Raw genomic sequence first — 16,627 nt, 5'->3', positions numbered from 1 at the left:
ACCAAATATTATTAATTTTACTTACTATATACCTATATATATATGTATAAAATAAATGTAATACAAATGAGATAGATCCTTTACTTGATGTATTACAAATATCCTAGTGCTTTCTATGTAACTCAACTCTGTTTTCTACGTGTCCGTCCACTTCTCGCGAGATCGAGGCACCACATAAATCTCGCAGTGATGGCTGCGCCTCCCGATGCAGAGAGTTTGGAGTCACGTATCAGTGAGTGTTTTGAACTTATTCTCCTGCGCCCGTGTTGTCCGGGGACCCCGACACTGACAAGTTACTATCCGTGAGTTGTTGTAGATGAGCTGCAAGCTCACCGTAACTGCGCTTGTCCCGTTAGAGGGGACTCGGACCCCGCCGTAACACCCAGGATGCTAACCTAGCTGCGGAGCTCTGCCTTCCAGCTGTCAACACAGCACAGACATGCTGGCTTTGGTTTTACGGCTCTATAGCTAAACCGGGATGCTGGGGGCAAGATCGTGGGACCCAGAATTTGCATTCACATAGGGTAGACTGTGATTAAAGCAAACCTGTGACTTCGTGGAAAAGCTCGAGAAGACACTGTGACACGACTGTGACTGTCGACAGCAAGCTAGCTAACCTTACACTCTGTTAGCACCTGTCCCATGTAGTCTGCTTGATGACATGCTGGGATACACTTCTAGCATGCTTAGTCCAAGTTTTGTACATTATATTTCGACAAAGCAACCTTATGTTTAGTGAAAGACATCATGCACTCTGTGGCCAGTATATTAAATACTTGTAGTTCATTTATGAACATAGCATAAACGTCCAAAAATGATTAATAAAGCTTGTAATGTTTACTTAAACTGCCACAGAGAAGCGTTTTAGAGGCATTTTGGCGGCTATATTTAGGCTGTATCGCTGTGCTTGTATTTCATTAGTTTTATATGGGTGTAATTAACTGAAGGAAGATACTAGGACATTATAACAACTCGCAGTAACCAAATCCCAAAACATAAGCATTTAAACATCAAGAATAATAAGATGCAGAAAGGTTAGTAACATTTATACATTTTTTTTATGTGATATCCCATTTCAGACAGAGCCACAAATCCACTAAACAGAGACACAGACTGGAGTAGCATCCATGCCTTCTGTGACCAGCTCAACAATGAGTTGGAGGGGTAAGAGCTGGCCCCGGGGCCAAGACATTATTTACACATCATTACATAATTATAGTCTTACTGAGCCTTGTGATCATGTCTTCAGAGATATATTCATCTTTTCTACAAAAGGACAGTTTTTCTTCTACAACATTGGTAACTGTAGTTATATCAACACATATATTATGCCACTTTCTAGTTGTTTTTGAAAACGGCAAGGGTAATAGAAATCTTATTGAGCACAGATTTTTATTTTTGTTTGTTTGTTTAGGAAAGAGTTTTTGTCAGCAGTCATTTTACAATTTTGAATAATTTTATGCATCATTTATTTTAAATAAAACCACTAAAACAAAATTGTGACATGTTCATAGACCGCAGCTGGCCACCAGGCTCCTGGCCCACAAGATCCAGTCTCCACAAGAGTGGGAGGCCATGCAGGCATTACTTGTAAGTTCAGATCAGAACCAGGATCCGTTCAGTTATTTTCAGATGCTTTAGTTTGAGCTTTTGCCATTTTTTAGATTTTTTTTTTTTTTTCTACCCTTCAATTTCAAGGTCCTGGAGAGTTGTATGAAAAACTGCGGGAAAAGGTTTCACAGTGAAGTGGGCAAATTCCGTTTTCTCAATGAACTCATCAAAGTGGTTTCTCCCAAGGTAGGACTTTGGGTCTCTTTGTGTCTGTGCCTCTTCGATGCGTTTTTTTTTTTCCTTCTCTCTCGTTTTTGAGCTTTTCTGTGCAAATGATTTGGGTTTCATCTCCAATTTAGTACCTTGGAACACGCTCCCCTGAGCCAGTTAAAAAAAAAGTTTTGGAGTTGATCTATAGCTGGACTTTGGCGTTACCAGATGAAGCCAAGATTTCAGACGCTTATCAAATGCTGAAAAAACAAGGTAAGAGTCGATCTGCCATTTGATGAATCCCACCCATTTTTAAAGATTAAATATGCTGAACTCTAAGATGAAGATGCTCTAGTAGATCTCCAAAAGTTGAATCTGTTCATCTGGACGTAGCGTTTTGTGGGAGAAACGTTTCGTCACTCATCCAAGTGACTTCTTCAGTCTCAGCTGACTGCAGGTTTCCCCAATCTTATAAACAATACATTTGCATAATGACTGAAACCAGCCCACTGAAGGAACAATGGGCTGGGAGGTCAGTTCCTTAATCATAATTATGCGAATTCTCATGACCATTGATCAACAACCACTGACCAAGACCCACTGATCAATGGCCATGAGTACCATTCACAGAGAGTTGGGGAATGGCTGCAATCACAGTATTGTAAGATGGCGAAAGATGTACCCTTAGGCCCCCTCCTCGATTCAGAGATGGTCTTTCCCTTTTCACGTTTATAAGATTGTGGAAACCTGCAGTCAGCTGAGACTGAAGAAGTCACTTGGATGAGTGACAAAACGTTTCTCCCACAAAACGCTACGTCCAGATGAACAGATTCAACTTTTGGAGATTTACTTTCCTGGATGATTGAGAATGCATCAAGACGATGCTCTAGTAGAGTTGAACATTTGGAGCTGAAAATTAAAGTAATAGGCCCACTTGGATAGAATGCCTTACATTGTAATAGACGAGGTAAATCGACTAATGAAAATGATTAGACACATTTAAATACCTCAACACCTTCATGTTCTCTGCTTGTTAATCAGGTATTGTTAAACAAGATCCTGAGCTGCCACCTGACAAGCTACTCAACCTTCCTCCACCCAGACCCAAGAATGCTATTTTTGAAGATGAAGAGAAATCCAAAGTAAGGACTTTTGTACTAAAATATATGAATGAGTTATGTAGATGTGATGAACTAGCATCTGGTGTTCTTCCCCATGTGAACTCTGACTTTCTACTTTGTCAGATGTTGTCTCGCCTATTGAACAGCTCGCACCCCGAAGACCTCAAAGCCGCCAACAAACTCATTAAGGAAATGGTCCAAGAGGTAAACACTCCTTCCTTTTCCTTCCTATTTTCTTCACCACATTCATTCGGTGCAGTGATGTGTGATTTTTAGGAACAGGAGTAAAATGGTGCACTCACAGCGGAGCAATAACTGAAAGAGGAAATGGGGAGATTGCCCTGTGGGTGTTTGTGTGTCTTTTGCAGAGTGACTCAGAGTAAATTTGTACTCATTTCATGTCTAACAGGAATTACTCTCTCATCCACGAACCTGAACTGACTTCTCCCTGACTTTGCTGCGCTCTTGCTTTACTGCCTCTGGCTGTGTTTGTTGTGTTACAGGTCACCACCCTTCGGTCCGTTCATGACTGTTTCCTACATGTGCACTTGCTTTTGGCCAAAACACCGTATGTGTGCAGTTTGTGAGTTTGTGTCTCGTTGGTTTTAGGATCAGAGGCGTGCAGAGAAGGTGTCAAAGCGGGTGAATGCCATTCAGGAGGTAAATGAGAGCGTCACTTTACTGACTCAGCTTCTGCAGGACTACGACAGCACTGCCACCGATCAGAGCAATGCTGAACTCATACAGGTGAGAAAAAGACAGATGCTTTAAATCAAAAGATCCAGCTTTAGCGCGACTGTAAATCAACCTGAAGGCGTCTCGATTGAAAGCATTTTTTAACGTGGTGTGTGTGTGCTGTGTGGTCAGGACCTGTATCAGCGCTGTGAGAAAATGAGGCCAACACTGTTCAGACTGGCAAGTGACACGGAGGACAACGACGAGGCTCTGGGTGAGCTTAGTTATTATTCATTTGCCACTGAATAGAAGATCGCTCCTTTTTTTTTCCCACTGTCATGTCACTCAAGAGACTTGGTGATGGAATGAGGAAGTACGGGAAATTTTTCAAAGGAAGAGGCTACCAAAGAAAAAGTGAGGAAAGTAGACGCAGGGACAAAGGAAAATGTTTGTAGTGAGTTGTATAAGAGGCTGGACACTGTGGAATGAGAAAGAGATTTGTACCGACTGACTGGACGGAGCGATCGATCTGGAAAGGGTGTGAAGCAGGTTAGAGGAATTGTATTAACAAGTGAAGAGTGTGTTGAGAAGATCGAAGGAGTACTTTAAGGAGCTGATGAATGTAGAAGGAGGAGGAAGTGAGGGCAACCATGAAGAGTTGGTCCAGAATGACATAACTGTGGAGGTGTAGAGATGTCTAGGAAAGAGAGAAGTGGACTTTTGACCAGGTTGTTTAACACAACCCTGGAGAGTGAGGTCGGATCTCAGAGGAATGGAGAAGTGTTCTTGATTTTTCAAGAACAAGGGTGACCTATAGATAGTCTAAAAAAAATCTCTCTCATAGTATTCTTTTTAAAGAAATAAAGTGATGATTTCTATTAGCACATGAATTTTTTTTCTTTTTTGGCTCAACAGTTTATGAGCAGTCTTTCTAACAGAGCCAGGCTATTCTGATTAAATCCAGTGAGAAGAATGAGCACTTTGTCATCTTTCCTCAGCGGAGATCCTGCAGGCCAACGACAGCCTGACTCAAGTCATCAACCTGTACAAGCAGCAGGTGAAGGGGGAGATTGTAAATGGAAACAACACATTAAACACACAGAAACAAACCGGTGGGTGTAGCTTTGAACACTAAAGAAGCCAAAAGATTTTATTATGTTACAATGAGCTGTCTAAAAAGAAGCTTTTAGTGAGGGATGAACAGTACTGATGGATTTCTCACAGGAGGAGGGGACGGCGCTGCTAGATCTGTCAGGATTGGACACGTCACCACAGTCGCCGCCTTCCTTCCCCAGAGTTTCCCACTCCCACAGACAGCCTCAACCCTCCCTCCCAGGACATGGGGATTAGTCTCCTTGATGACGAACTCATGTCACTTGGTAATAAAACACGTCAGACGGCACACATATGTAGTATACAACTTAAATCTCAGAGTCCTGAATGGAAACTGAGGGAAATAAACTTTTGTTCCTAAATACTACAACACTTTGCACCTCACACAGGTTTAAGTGAAGGAACACACACCTCTAACCCCGCCTCACAGCCTGAGGACTCCACAGCATGGGACTCGTTCCAGGTGAGCGGTGGAGAAAACCTATTATTGCATCTGTGAAGCACTCATATTTTTTTCCTGTACTCATTTTTGTATTTATTTATTTTTTTAACTTTCAGTCCTCTGACAGCATAGATACAGATATCGCAACAGCGCCCAGTCTCCTTTTGAGTCCAGATCCGCCTCCCCACTCTCAGCCCCTTTCATCTGGCTCCACTCCTGGGAACTCAGCCTTGGATGAACTGGACCTGCTGGGAAAAACCCTGCTGCAGCAGTCTCTACCTCCAGAGGGCCTGCAGGTCAAATGGTACCTAACAGGATTTGAGCACGATCGCATTTTTGCTGAATTCATAGGAAAAGGCTTCTAGATGGCCATAATACTTTTGTAGTTTTGTAGTTTGGACAACATCAACATTGAGTGAGGAGTTGGTTAAACTACCGTTTCTGGAAACAGCAGGTCAAAATAATGTAAGAGCTCAGAGCAAAAGTTGATGCAGAGTTGCTCATTCTTCTTCTCTAAGGGACAAGCAGCAGTCTAAACCGACTCTGAGAGACCTCCAGAACAAGACCGGGACAAACGTCGCTCCAAATCCAATTCCAGCTTTTACCGCTGAACCTCCTGCACCTGTTCCCAACTCTCAGCCCAGCCTTAGAGCCACACTGCTGGATGTGTCTCCCTCTCACACTGAGGCTGCTTCTGCAGAGGTTTCTCTGACTGACGTTTTTGTACCCTTAGAATCCATTAAGCCCAGTAAGTAAACCGAGATCATTTATTGGTTTTATACCAAGGAAGTTGTTTGGTTTTGAGTGTTTTGGGTGTATGATGAACTAATTTCCTTTGTGTCCTGTCTTTCTGCAGGTAGTCTGTTACCTGTAACTGTGTTTGACAGCCACAGTCTGCGGGTTCTCTTTCACTTCGCTCGCGACTCTCCTCCGTCTCGACCCGATGTTCTGGTGGTGATTATCTCCATGCTTTCGTCAGCCCCTGCGCCTGTCACCAACATTAACTTCCAGACTACTGCTCCAAAGGTCAGCACTGATATAGTTCAAGGCCTTTGTCCCCTCTGTCAGATGGAGTAAATGAGATCCACTGCTGCTGATTTAGTGTCTCAGTTTAAAACAACAACAGCAAAAAAAACCCCAATGTTGTTTTTTCGTTTATCAACTGCAGACGATGGCCGTGAAGCTGCAGCCCCCGTCAGGGACGGAGCTCCCGGCTTTCAATCCCATCCTCCCTCCTGCTGCTGTCACACAGATCTTGCTGCTAGCAAACCCAAACAAGGTAGGCCAGGATTTTTCACAGAATAGATAGAAATGTCCTTGTGATGTCTGACTGAGCGAAGGCCAGAAAAAAAGAGCCTTTAAACTGTTCAGCAATAGATAAGTGCAGCATATTTTCAGTGCTGATTATCTTGGCCAAGGTTGGAAAAAAGAATTACAGATCTAGGAAAATGAAGCCCAAACCTAATTTAATGAGAAAGCAAAATTAAACACAAGCTCGAAAGCAACTCTGCACTGGGCTGTACCCCATTTTAAACCGAGCCCCTTACAGTACAACCAATCCTGCTTGCTACATTGTCTTTGAACAAGTCCTGGGAGAAGCTGCATCTCCTGTTTGTTGACACAGTACCCCTGTCTCTCCAGGAAATAACAATTAGTTACTTAGTTAACTTATTGTAGCATTAACTATTACCTCATAGAAAGGCTTTATAGGTTGACAGGAGAAAAATATCTCCTCAGCACCTTCCTTCCTCCCATACTTGGCACTTTGCCCCAGGAACTTGATCCTAAAAGTAGACTAAATGGTTGTTGGTTGATTGGGCAGATTAAGGTCAGTTTTAGTCTCGAGGAGGAGTGGCTGGAAAACTGCAACATTTTGTCACATTTTTTTAAGACATTGCCTGATTTCAGTAAAAACCCTCCTACAATAGACCTAAAGGGGACCTGGTGTGTGTATTATCACCTCCATTTCCAAAACAGATGTGTCTGTGTGTGCAGCTTGTTATAATTCACAGAAGTAATGCATAAGTATCTTATCAGGTTTGGTTTGTTAATCCTCTGTCTGAAACAAGCCTTTTAACTCCCTTCCTCCTCCATTTAACACTCAACTAGTGTAACACTCTACAATTGTTGTCAAAAGTTTACCTGCACTAAGATTAGGCATTTAATTATTTCTTTGGACTGTTCTTTTTGTACAGCATTCCCCTTTTGTGGATGTAAACTTTTAACGACAACTACAGATGTGACAGAAAATAAGGAAAAACATAATGGGTCCATTTGAATCCTGTCATCTGATGGGAAGGAAAAGCAGCCTGTGTCATTCCTCTTGTCCCAAAGCATTAATTCAAATTGTCATACTTACCCTCTCTCTGCATGTGTTTGTGTCTCAGGAGAAAGTGAAGCTACAGTACAGATTAACCTTCACCATGGGAGAGCAGGAGCACAGCGAGAGCGGCAGTCTAGAACAGTTTCCGCCTCCGGAGAAATGGGGGAACCTATAGCATTTAAACACAACCACAACCTGACAGACTTTCTGCTCTCAGACTCGCCCCCACCCCCTAAACTGACTCCTGAGCTGGAGGCCTGCTGAAACCTTTTTCCTTTGCAGTCATGTTGTACTTTCTTTGATTGGTATTGATTGTGTTCCTCTGATTACACTCATGCGCAGTCAGTGTAATGTGCGTACGCTTTGCTATAACAAGTCACGTGTCTAGGTCTAGTCTGCTGTATGTCGCTGCATTTAAACAAACCTGCAACAGCCTCCTCATAGTTGTTGCAGTTGGGTTTTTTTCTCCTTTTTTGGGGTTTTTTAAAAACACAGTGCTACAAAAGAAGTAAACTACAACAATTGTGTGCATATTAGGTTATTTGGTGTACTTTATTTTTCACCTCAGGCAGTCGAAATCCATTATCAGCGGTTTACCTTCACATCAGCATGCTACGGTCGGTGAAAAATGGGACACAGTGCTTGCAAAACCCAACGTCAACACAAAGCGACTCTTAAGTTTGCAAAACGAGGCTGAACTGAATCAACTTGTTGTGGTGTCTGTTTACGTTGATTGCTTTTCTTTCACATTGACTGAGTGCACTTTGTGATCACAGAGAATGATTGTTTTAACACTTCTGTTTTTCTAGCTGACCCCTCGAATCTTGTGTAATGAACAAAATTTACTGTTAACATCAAAGCTGTGTATTTTCTGCCATATGTGCCTATTTTGCAGTTCTAACATTATTTAAAGTTCAGTTTTCTTTTTCTCATCTGTTACATGTTTGTCATGTGAGGCGTGCAGATTCAGATACGTATTAATATGTTCATATCTTTAATACGGTATGAGTTCAATTTTGAGATTAGAGATTTGAGTTGTTGTGTAAGCATTTATTAGGAAAAATTAAAAATGGAAAACTTGAGCATATGCAAACTGAGCTGCACTCCGGTGCTCTGAGCACAGTGTCCGTCTCAGACGTGTTCAGCTCGTTTCTACAATCTGCGATGCATGACAGCCATGCTGAACACTTCCTCCCACACAGGATCCCGATCACATTCCACTGCACTAATTTCCAGTAAGACTGCTTTGTTAAATGCCAGATATAGCAGTTCCGTTATGTACATTTGACATGTGTGAGAGCATAACACTGGTAAAATGGGGAAATAAAGTTTATTCTTGGTGATCTAAAGAAGTGTTCAAGTGTTTACAGAAGACACAAACACATGTCCTGTACACCAAAGAACTTTATTAAACATGAAAAACAAATTTAAAAAGGGGACTTACTGTTTGCTAGGAAATCTCATTCATCACTGCTGCAAAGACCAGACCACACTGGTGATCCTCTAAACAGGTAAGCCTCAGGAGATTTGTTAGTAAATACAAACTTAGAAATCACAAGTTGGTAAGGCCTCAATTTGCACCTACGTAACGAGATCAAGGTAAAGCTCAAAGAAAAACACTCCAATGTGGTAAAGGTTTTTAACCCATGTATTTTTTTAAAATCACATCAGAATCTGTTTTTAATATTTCAGAAGGATTTTTTGGCTTCAAACAATGATCTGAAACAGAAAAAATAAAATTAACTTCAACACCTACCTTTGCCATACCTAAACAGAAAATAACACTATTAACCTCTTGGAAGTAGCTCACAAAGAGATTTACAATACAAAACAGCAGCTTTGCTTTTTTCCATCCAAGACAGCTGCAACAAACTAAGCTAAACGAACACAGAATCGCTTTAAACCAACTTTAAGCTGAAAAAAGTTTTCCGATCAAACCTGAAGCCAGTCGAAAACTAATGTTGAAGAAATGAAGATCTCTCAGTCAACTAAAACATGCTTTTAACTGGAATGTTGGAAGAGCGATAAAATGAAAAATTCAACACAAATCTGCCCGGGTGTAGTTTGTGTTGTGCTGTGTAACACTGATGCACATACTACATCATTTTCTCCCAGACAGAGATGCTGGAGGAGGCGCAAACTGGAATGGCGAGTGCCCCATCAAACCCATCATAGGCTGCGGAGGGTTGAACTGCTGGGCCATTAGAGGCTGAGGGCCTGATGAAGGAGGTGGGGCCTGCCCCACAGCGTTGCCTGCTGAGCTGGAGCCACCCCTGGAGCTGCTGTTATTCTGGTACTGGTCGTAGGAGCCAGAGCCGGAGCCGTAACTGCGTCCTCCATCCCTGCTGCTGCGATCTCTGTAAGAAGAGGATTGGTCCCCATCCCGGTTGTTTCCGCTGCGGCTGTAGCTGCTGCTGCTGCCACGGCCATCCTTTGAGCTGCCACTCCCACCAGCAGAACGCATCCGGCGATCACACTCATCCTGGTACATCATGTTGGGATTGTTTGAATTGGAGTTGCGGAAACGGGAACGGCCACCTGGGAAATTAAGAGTTGCAATGAAACTGCTAGCTCGTTCATTTAGCCAAGCATTTGTTTATGGGATCAATCACTTGCTCCCTTAAATACACTCAAGTTATCCTTCACATACTACCAAAGCTCATCCCCATTTAGGTAAATCAATACAGACTCTTCTGTGGTGCAGAGAGCTCAGCAGGTAAACGGTTTAAGCAACACATGATGTCTAATCCAACAGCAGGCGTTCCTCACCTCCTCCGCCGCGTCCACTGTCAACCAGCTGCAGCAGTTTGGGATTGATTGCCTGCCGCGCTTCCTCCAGGACCCGGATCAGCTCTCGGGCCTGCCGGAGGTTCCCCGGAGTGAAAAAGGTGTAAGCGGTGCCTTTGTTAGTGCTGCGAGCTGTACGGCCGATGCGGTGGATATAATCCTCGGATGAGTTAGGGTAGTCATAGTTGATGACAAACTTGACATCCTCCACATCTTTGGCAGCAGTGGCGGTGCGAGAGGAGAAGAGGTCAGTAACAGGGAGGGAAAAGATGCAAACAGAAGTCAGAACAAAACTAACGCTAATTGACTTTTACATTAATTTGCAGCGTTCATTAATTTTGCCTTTTAAAATGGGAACAGTCACACAGACAATAACTGCAAGACACCCATCGTCCTCTGAAAGCATCACTTACCAGTCAAATCATCGGCTATTTGTACTCTGCACACATTTAGAAAATGACCTAACGTGCCAATTAGAAAAACAAATAACGTAGCAGAGAAATAAAGTATGTGCACACATGAAAACAGGTTACATGCAGTCAAATATAAGCTGCAAAAATAAGGAAAAAGTTGCAGTATGAGAATTTGGATAAACATTTAAAAAGAAACAAATTTTCAAAGACAGTGACCCTAAAATTAAATATATGTACAGAAATTTCTAACAGAAAAGATTAACTCAAAGTTAAGAGGTCTGTTTCTCATTACAGTTGATGAAGGGCTCAGAAAACACTGCTGATTAGAGGAAATGGAAGTCTTGTTTTGGAAGCATAATGAGAAAGACTGGCGGAGGAGGAAAAATAGGGAAGGGGGAAGGGTTAGGCACGGTACTTACCCTGTGATCAGAGATTTAGGGATTTCCCTCTCTGTCCCCCCACCCATCACCAGTCCTGGGAGGTCTGCAGGGGTAGGAGGAGAGCGCACCGGACAAATGCAGTCCCTTCTCCAACCTCGCCACTCCTCCACAACCCTCCCAAAGCTGGAAGCTGTCTGGGCCAGAGCTCCAGCTGGACTGTGCTGGGTTGCGGTCCTACCCTACTCCTAACTGTGCTTCTTCATGTGTCCCAGCCGTGATCGGCCCGGAAACATTACTGCTGGGCTTATACTGTATCTAGAGGAAGAGGTCAGTAGAGAGGCCTTCTAGATTCTTTGATGTCAACTTCAAAGATCTCATATCGTTGCCATTTCTTAGATTACCAAGAAGTGGTGATACTAACTTCTAATTAAGAGGTTGGTTAGTGAAAGAAGTAGATTTTTTTCCAATGGGCTTTGACTGGTGCTGCTTGCTCCAAATGCCTCCTAGGTCACGTCAAAGGGCAGTGGTATTACAGAGCCCAGCTTTTCAATTTTCGTAACAAGAAACAGACACTAAAGGAGGGACGATGTTCTCTTTAAGAGAGATTTGGGAGTGGGCTCTGCCAGGGAATGTGCTCTAGTTCTTATGATGGTATTTAGAAAGTCTGACCTGGTGATCTGGTGTGATGTATACAAAGACAATAGGCCAAGGAGTTCAAGACAAAGGGGAAAGTGAAAGCTGTGGGTTCAGGGATAGAGGTGAAAGGGACAAAACGGACAAGTCAGAAATGTTTAAAGGCAAACAAATAGATAAATAAGAGATGAAAATGAGGTGGAGGGTGGAGGGGAGAAAAGTAGTGAAAAAAAGAAGAAGAGAAGGAGGGATGAGAAAGAAAGAGGCAGACGAATTAAGAAAGACAGAATAAAAAGGAAGGGGAGTGAAAAGGAGAGAGACTGATCACAGTGAGGTGGCTCCTCCAGGCCAGGACTCCTGCCAGCCAGGACCAGACATGACGTCCTCAGAGGGAGAGATTGGCCTGCACAGCCAGTGGTGGGGGTGGTGTTGGGGGCTGGCATCAGGGGGCAGTTCAGAGGGAGAGTCTCCAGAATAGCCGCACGTGCCCGGCTCGGCTGCTTTCCACCCTCATTTCCTGGCAGCTGTTTCTGTCTGTATCGTCTTGTGACACACCACTGCAGCTCATCTTCACAAAACTGTTTTCTATTTAAGTGGATTATCTGAAAGTTCAAATTTAGGCAGAATTTTATGAGTTTGTTATTGAATGGACTTGAATCTCCTCGAGGACTTTACGGGAAAGTTTTCTTAATCCGTTACAGCCGTTAGATTGAATACCGGCTGTGAATATGAGTGAATCTTATCAGCAAGTGCTTTGGGTTCATCCCTCTGTTGATGGCATGCCAAATAAGAGTCCAGCCTCCTCCACGCCCCCTTCTTCGCCCTCTCACCCGACAGCTGCCCTCGAGCATACGATCAAATTTTGGAAGCCCAGCGGCACCCTGCGCTTGCCACTCCTTCCCCGCCCGTCATCACCCAGGCTGCCAGTGTCCTGGAAGGCGGGGGGAGAGCTTCATTAGCGGGCTCTTTGTTAAGTTTTCAGCAGAGACGGCCGTGTCTGGGGAATCAGATTAATCAGGCTGTCTTTCTCCCCAAGACAGCTTTCGATTTGTCATGCCTAGGTCCGGCTGCAGGCTCCCGAGAGCCTGTGTGCTTCTAGTTGCCAGAAGAGAGACTTGAAACAAAAACAACACAAATAAACAAAATGAAAAGAAAACAAATGAACACAGAATTAGGTTCAAAGTTGGACTGTTGTGCTGTAAGGGGCTGCTTGGCTAGCCTCTCCCCTTACATCGTCACACTTCATTCAACATCAATCCTTCGTTCAGCTTTCTTAGAGTTTCTTTAATAAAGCAAATGCGACATACTTCTTAGATATACACTTTATCTGAGAAGCAGCGCATGTGTTTGTGGTTGGCCTTTGATAAATTTACTGTGAATAAAAATGCAGACAACAGCCCGATCAATAAATGCTGATCATTATCATTCTAAATACTGAAGAGGGAAATATACTGCATGTGTGTGGGGCTATACTTAGGAAATTACTTGCTTTATACTTGAGCACACATGACATACCAAGCCCACGTGAGGCGACGTCAGTAGCAATGAGGATGGGGGCTTTGCCACTCCGAAACTCTGCAACATGAGACGAATAAAAGGTGATTAGGATCAGTTATTCAATTTAATTCAGTTCAGTTTGTGTAATTATGCAAGCAGAGCCAACACATGGTTCAGGGCAGCACAACACAACAGTGCAAAGACCTGCCATACAATGAAATGTCAGTGAGTGTGTTTATTGTACCTGCTAATACCCAGTCTCTCTCTGGCTGACTCTTGTCACCATGAATACACATCGCTGGCCACCTAGAAGACAAATCAGCAACTTTAACAGCGTGTGCCTGTGTGTGTCTGCTCTTTTGATTTTCTCTACAACCATTCATCTGATGTACTACAAACCAGTGATGGGCAATTCAAGCAAAAGTACAATTCAATATTTACAGTGGACCATTTTGACAAGTCTTCAATTATTGCTCCTAAATGACTGTGCTTAGCTAAGGCTGTGGAATAGCTTAAAAAGCTCCAATATCTCCAGTCCATACACACTCCAGTGTTAAACTGCCCAACTTCAGCATAGACCATACCACTGGGTGACATCATGGTGTCCATTCTTTATTACAGTCTGCAGTTAAAACAGATGCTGGGATGAGTTGGTATACTCACCCGTCACGTCTCATCCTACGTGTCAGGTCATCACACCGTTTCTTGGTCTCAACGAAGATGATGGTCTTGTTTTCCTTCTCAGCCATAATCTCTTCCATCAGCTGGATAAGCCTGAGAAAAGCAAAAGAAGCAAATGCATTATAATTAAAGGGATGTAAACGCACACACCAAACACAGCAGATGCTGTTATTCTTAATGTGAGAAAATAATTCCTATGTGACCAGACCACCAAACTCTTACTTTTGGTCCTTTTCGCTCTCCACGCAAACATCAACAATTTGAAGGATGTTGTGGTTAGCGCTGAGCTCCAGAGCTCCAACATTGATCTGGACATAGTCCTTCAGGAAGTCCTCTGCCAGTTGGCGAACTTCTTTAGGCCAGGTAGCGCTCCACATCAGAGTCTGTCTGTCCGGCTGGGCAAAAGAACCCACCAAGTAAAACACTGTACACTAAAACAGCTTTGACTTAAAACACAAGAGTAAGCAGCAGAAAACAAAAAAACCTAAGAAAAAAACAAAAAGACAGATATAGCCTTTGAGTATTAGCGTTTACCCTGATCTGATCCACAATTTTGCGTATCTGTGGTTCGAAACCCATGTCCAGCATGCGGTCAGCCTCATCCAGAACTAGGTATGTGCAGCGCCGCAGGTTGGTCTTTCCAGCTTCCAGGAAGTCAATGAGACGACCCGGAGTGGCGATGCAGATTTCAACACCTGAGCGAGACAAAGTTAGCATGTTTCAGTGTGTAATATAATCAGTTAAACTGAAAATAAATAAGTTACAGACTAATCGAAAGTGGTTCCCAAAAGGACACAACTGTATGATTGCATGCTGTAGTAGTCTTCACCTCTCTCCAAGTCTCGTATTTGAGGTCCCTTGGGAGCACCGCCGTACACACAAGTGCTTTTGATGCGTGATGACTTTCCATAGTCATATGCCACCTGCTGGACCTGCTGAGCTAGTTCTCTTGTGGGGGCCAACACCAAGCACTGCACAGCACATATATAAAGCCACATCAATCCTCTCTTTAGTGTTTGTTAGTTTTATGTTGTGCTTTGAGGTCTCTAATACAATTAGGTTACTCCAAGGCAGACTACTCAGTGATTAGTGCTCTCCTTTTCTCTTCACGTACAATGGGTCCATCTCCACGCTCCAAGTAGGGCTGATGATTGATGTGCACAATTGCAGGCAGGAGATACTGAAAGAAGAAAAATATGGAAGACTGGTTAATCTTTCACCTGTGAAATTCATCTGTGTGATGCGTACAGGTGCAGAGGAAGACACATCTCACCGATAAAGTCTTTCCAGAGCCCGTCTGAGCAATGCCCACCATGTCTCTCCCACTGAGTGCCAAAGGGAAACCTTGAGCCTGAATGGCTGTTGGTTCCTTGAAGTTTTGCTGCACCAGTACATCCATTACATATTCTAGTTGGAAGAAGCAAAAATAAGGGACGACAAAGTTTCTGGTTATGTATGTCTGCAAACTGTCCACAGTGCTGCAGGTGTATCCATGAGTGCATGTGCTTACGAGGAAACTGTGCATGATGGAAGCTGGTGACAGGTTTTGGGCAGCCTGAGCCTCGGACTGTGATTTCTTTCTTTCTGCGATACTCCTCAACATCATACTGAGAACAAAGAGAAGAAAAGCAACAAGTGAACACAGACTAAACAACACAACAGGTGCAGCTGAAGGTCAGACTGTGACATGACGGACATAATACCTGGCTCATTCGCTGCACTTCGGAATTTTCATTATAGAAGTTTTTCTCAAATTTGGGAAGCTCATTCAGGTCCCATCTCTTCTTTCGTAAGCGTTCCCCGGGATTCCGAAACTTCTTACCCGGGGGTGGTCCGCCTCTGCTTGATCCGAATCGGGGATTGCTGGAATATGACAACGAACTGTAAGGTCAAAGCAACCGCTGCTAGTCACAATAAAAACATATAATAGGGTTTTATGATAACTAACTAGCATTAGCTGACAAGCTAACTTAGCAGTCCTCTTACCCTCTGTCACGACCACGGTCTCGGTCTCTGTCTCCGTAAGAACCTCTCATTTTGAGGGCTCTTAGTAAGTTTTCCTAATGGACCTTATCTTCTACAGGTTGTAAGGCTTTTGCTTACAGATACTTTTTCTGGCCTTGCTTGAAAACTCCAGAAGCTTCACTCGGCGAGACCGTGAATTAGCTTGGACAACTGACTAAATCAAAAATAAATTAAAATGTCGTCTTCGTAAATGCCTGCTGAAAAGTTAAGTAGCACAACCCGCCATATTTCCTTTGTGACAAGCGTCGTTAGGGTTGCAATAGTAATAAGACGCAGGAGATGGTTCTGTGTTGTTGTTAGCTTAACACAGAACCGGAAGCTGCTGTGACTGGCTGGCGGCTGGATAAGCCCCGCCCCTATACTGTGAGTGACATACTCATGGCACGCGTACGTCTGTTTACTTACTTGGCCATTTATTAAACAGCTTTGGAAACTTAATGCAATACACTCACCGGCCATTTGATCCGGTTCACGTGGTCAGCTGCTCCTTAAAGCAAACAGGCCATCAAGATGACCCGCTGAACTACAAACCGAGCTTTAGAATTTAAGGCGATTTAAGTGGCTTTGAAGATGACATGGTTGTTGGTTCCAGTCGGGCTAATCTGAGTATATCAGAAAATAGTGAAATATTACGATTTTCCCACATAACCGTCTCTAGGGTTTACAGAGAATGGTCTGAGAAAGAGAGGGAGGGGGGATAACTACTAAATAACAAAAGTAGAGTAAAAAGCATATACTGTCCAAAACATTACTTGAACAATAGACTCTGTCAATGG

At 43.4% G+C, this 16,627-nt stretch overlaps 2 protein-coding genes across 2 annotated transcripts; one reads left to right on the top strand and one right to left on the bottom strand.

The window, feature by feature from the left end:
* The first annotated feature begins 59 nt into the window (after positions 1–59).
* On the top strand, positions 60–8,784 carry LOC100694135 (ADP-ribosylation factor-binding protein GGA1). The gene is given in 18 exon segments (XM_019358163.2): positions 60–232; positions 1,080–1,164; positions 1,515–1,590; positions 1,699–1,797; positions 1,911–2,034; positions 2,803–2,903; positions 3,006–3,086; positions 3,492–3,629; positions 3,750–3,831; positions 4,556–4,675; positions 4,762–4,847; positions 4,849–4,936; positions 5,060–5,133; positions 5,229–5,416; positions 5,631–5,860; positions 5,969–6,138; positions 6,281–6,391; positions 7,500–8,784. Coding segments are annotated over 18 exon segments (2,109 nt in total). The 5' UTR covers positions 60–87; the 3' UTR covers positions 7,611–8,784.
* A 42-nt stretch (positions 8,785–8,826) lies between these two features.
* On the bottom strand, positions 8,827–16,188 carry LOC100696971 (probable ATP-dependent RNA helicase DDX17). Its single transcript, XM_003443202.4, has 13 exons — positions 15,813–16,188; positions 15,530–15,689; positions 15,337–15,433; positions 15,100–15,233; positions 14,941–15,006; positions 14,656–14,797; positions 14,361–14,521; positions 14,049–14,221; positions 13,809–13,919; positions 13,390–13,451; positions 13,164–13,223; positions 10,205–10,435; positions 8,827–9,973 (listed from the first exon to the last, which is right to left on the bottom strand). Exons 1-13 carry the CDS (start codon positions 15,860–15,862, stop codon positions 9,537–9,539), a joined length of 1,884 nt encoding a protein of 627 aa, XP_003443250.1. The 5' UTR covers positions 15,863–16,188; the 3' UTR covers positions 8,827–9,536.
* Positions 16,189–16,627: the final 439 nt, after the last annotated feature.

The sequence above is a fragment of the Oreochromis niloticus genome, linkage group LG4 (assembly GCF_001858045.2).
Source record: "Oreochromis niloticus isolate F11D_XX linkage group LG4, O_niloticus_UMD_NMBU, whole genome shotgun sequence".
Taxonomy (NCBI): domain Eukaryota; kingdom Metazoa; phylum Chordata; class Actinopteri; order Cichliformes; family Cichlidae; genus Oreochromis; species Oreochromis niloticus.
This window is presented reverse-complemented; position numbering and strand designations above follow the sequence as displayed.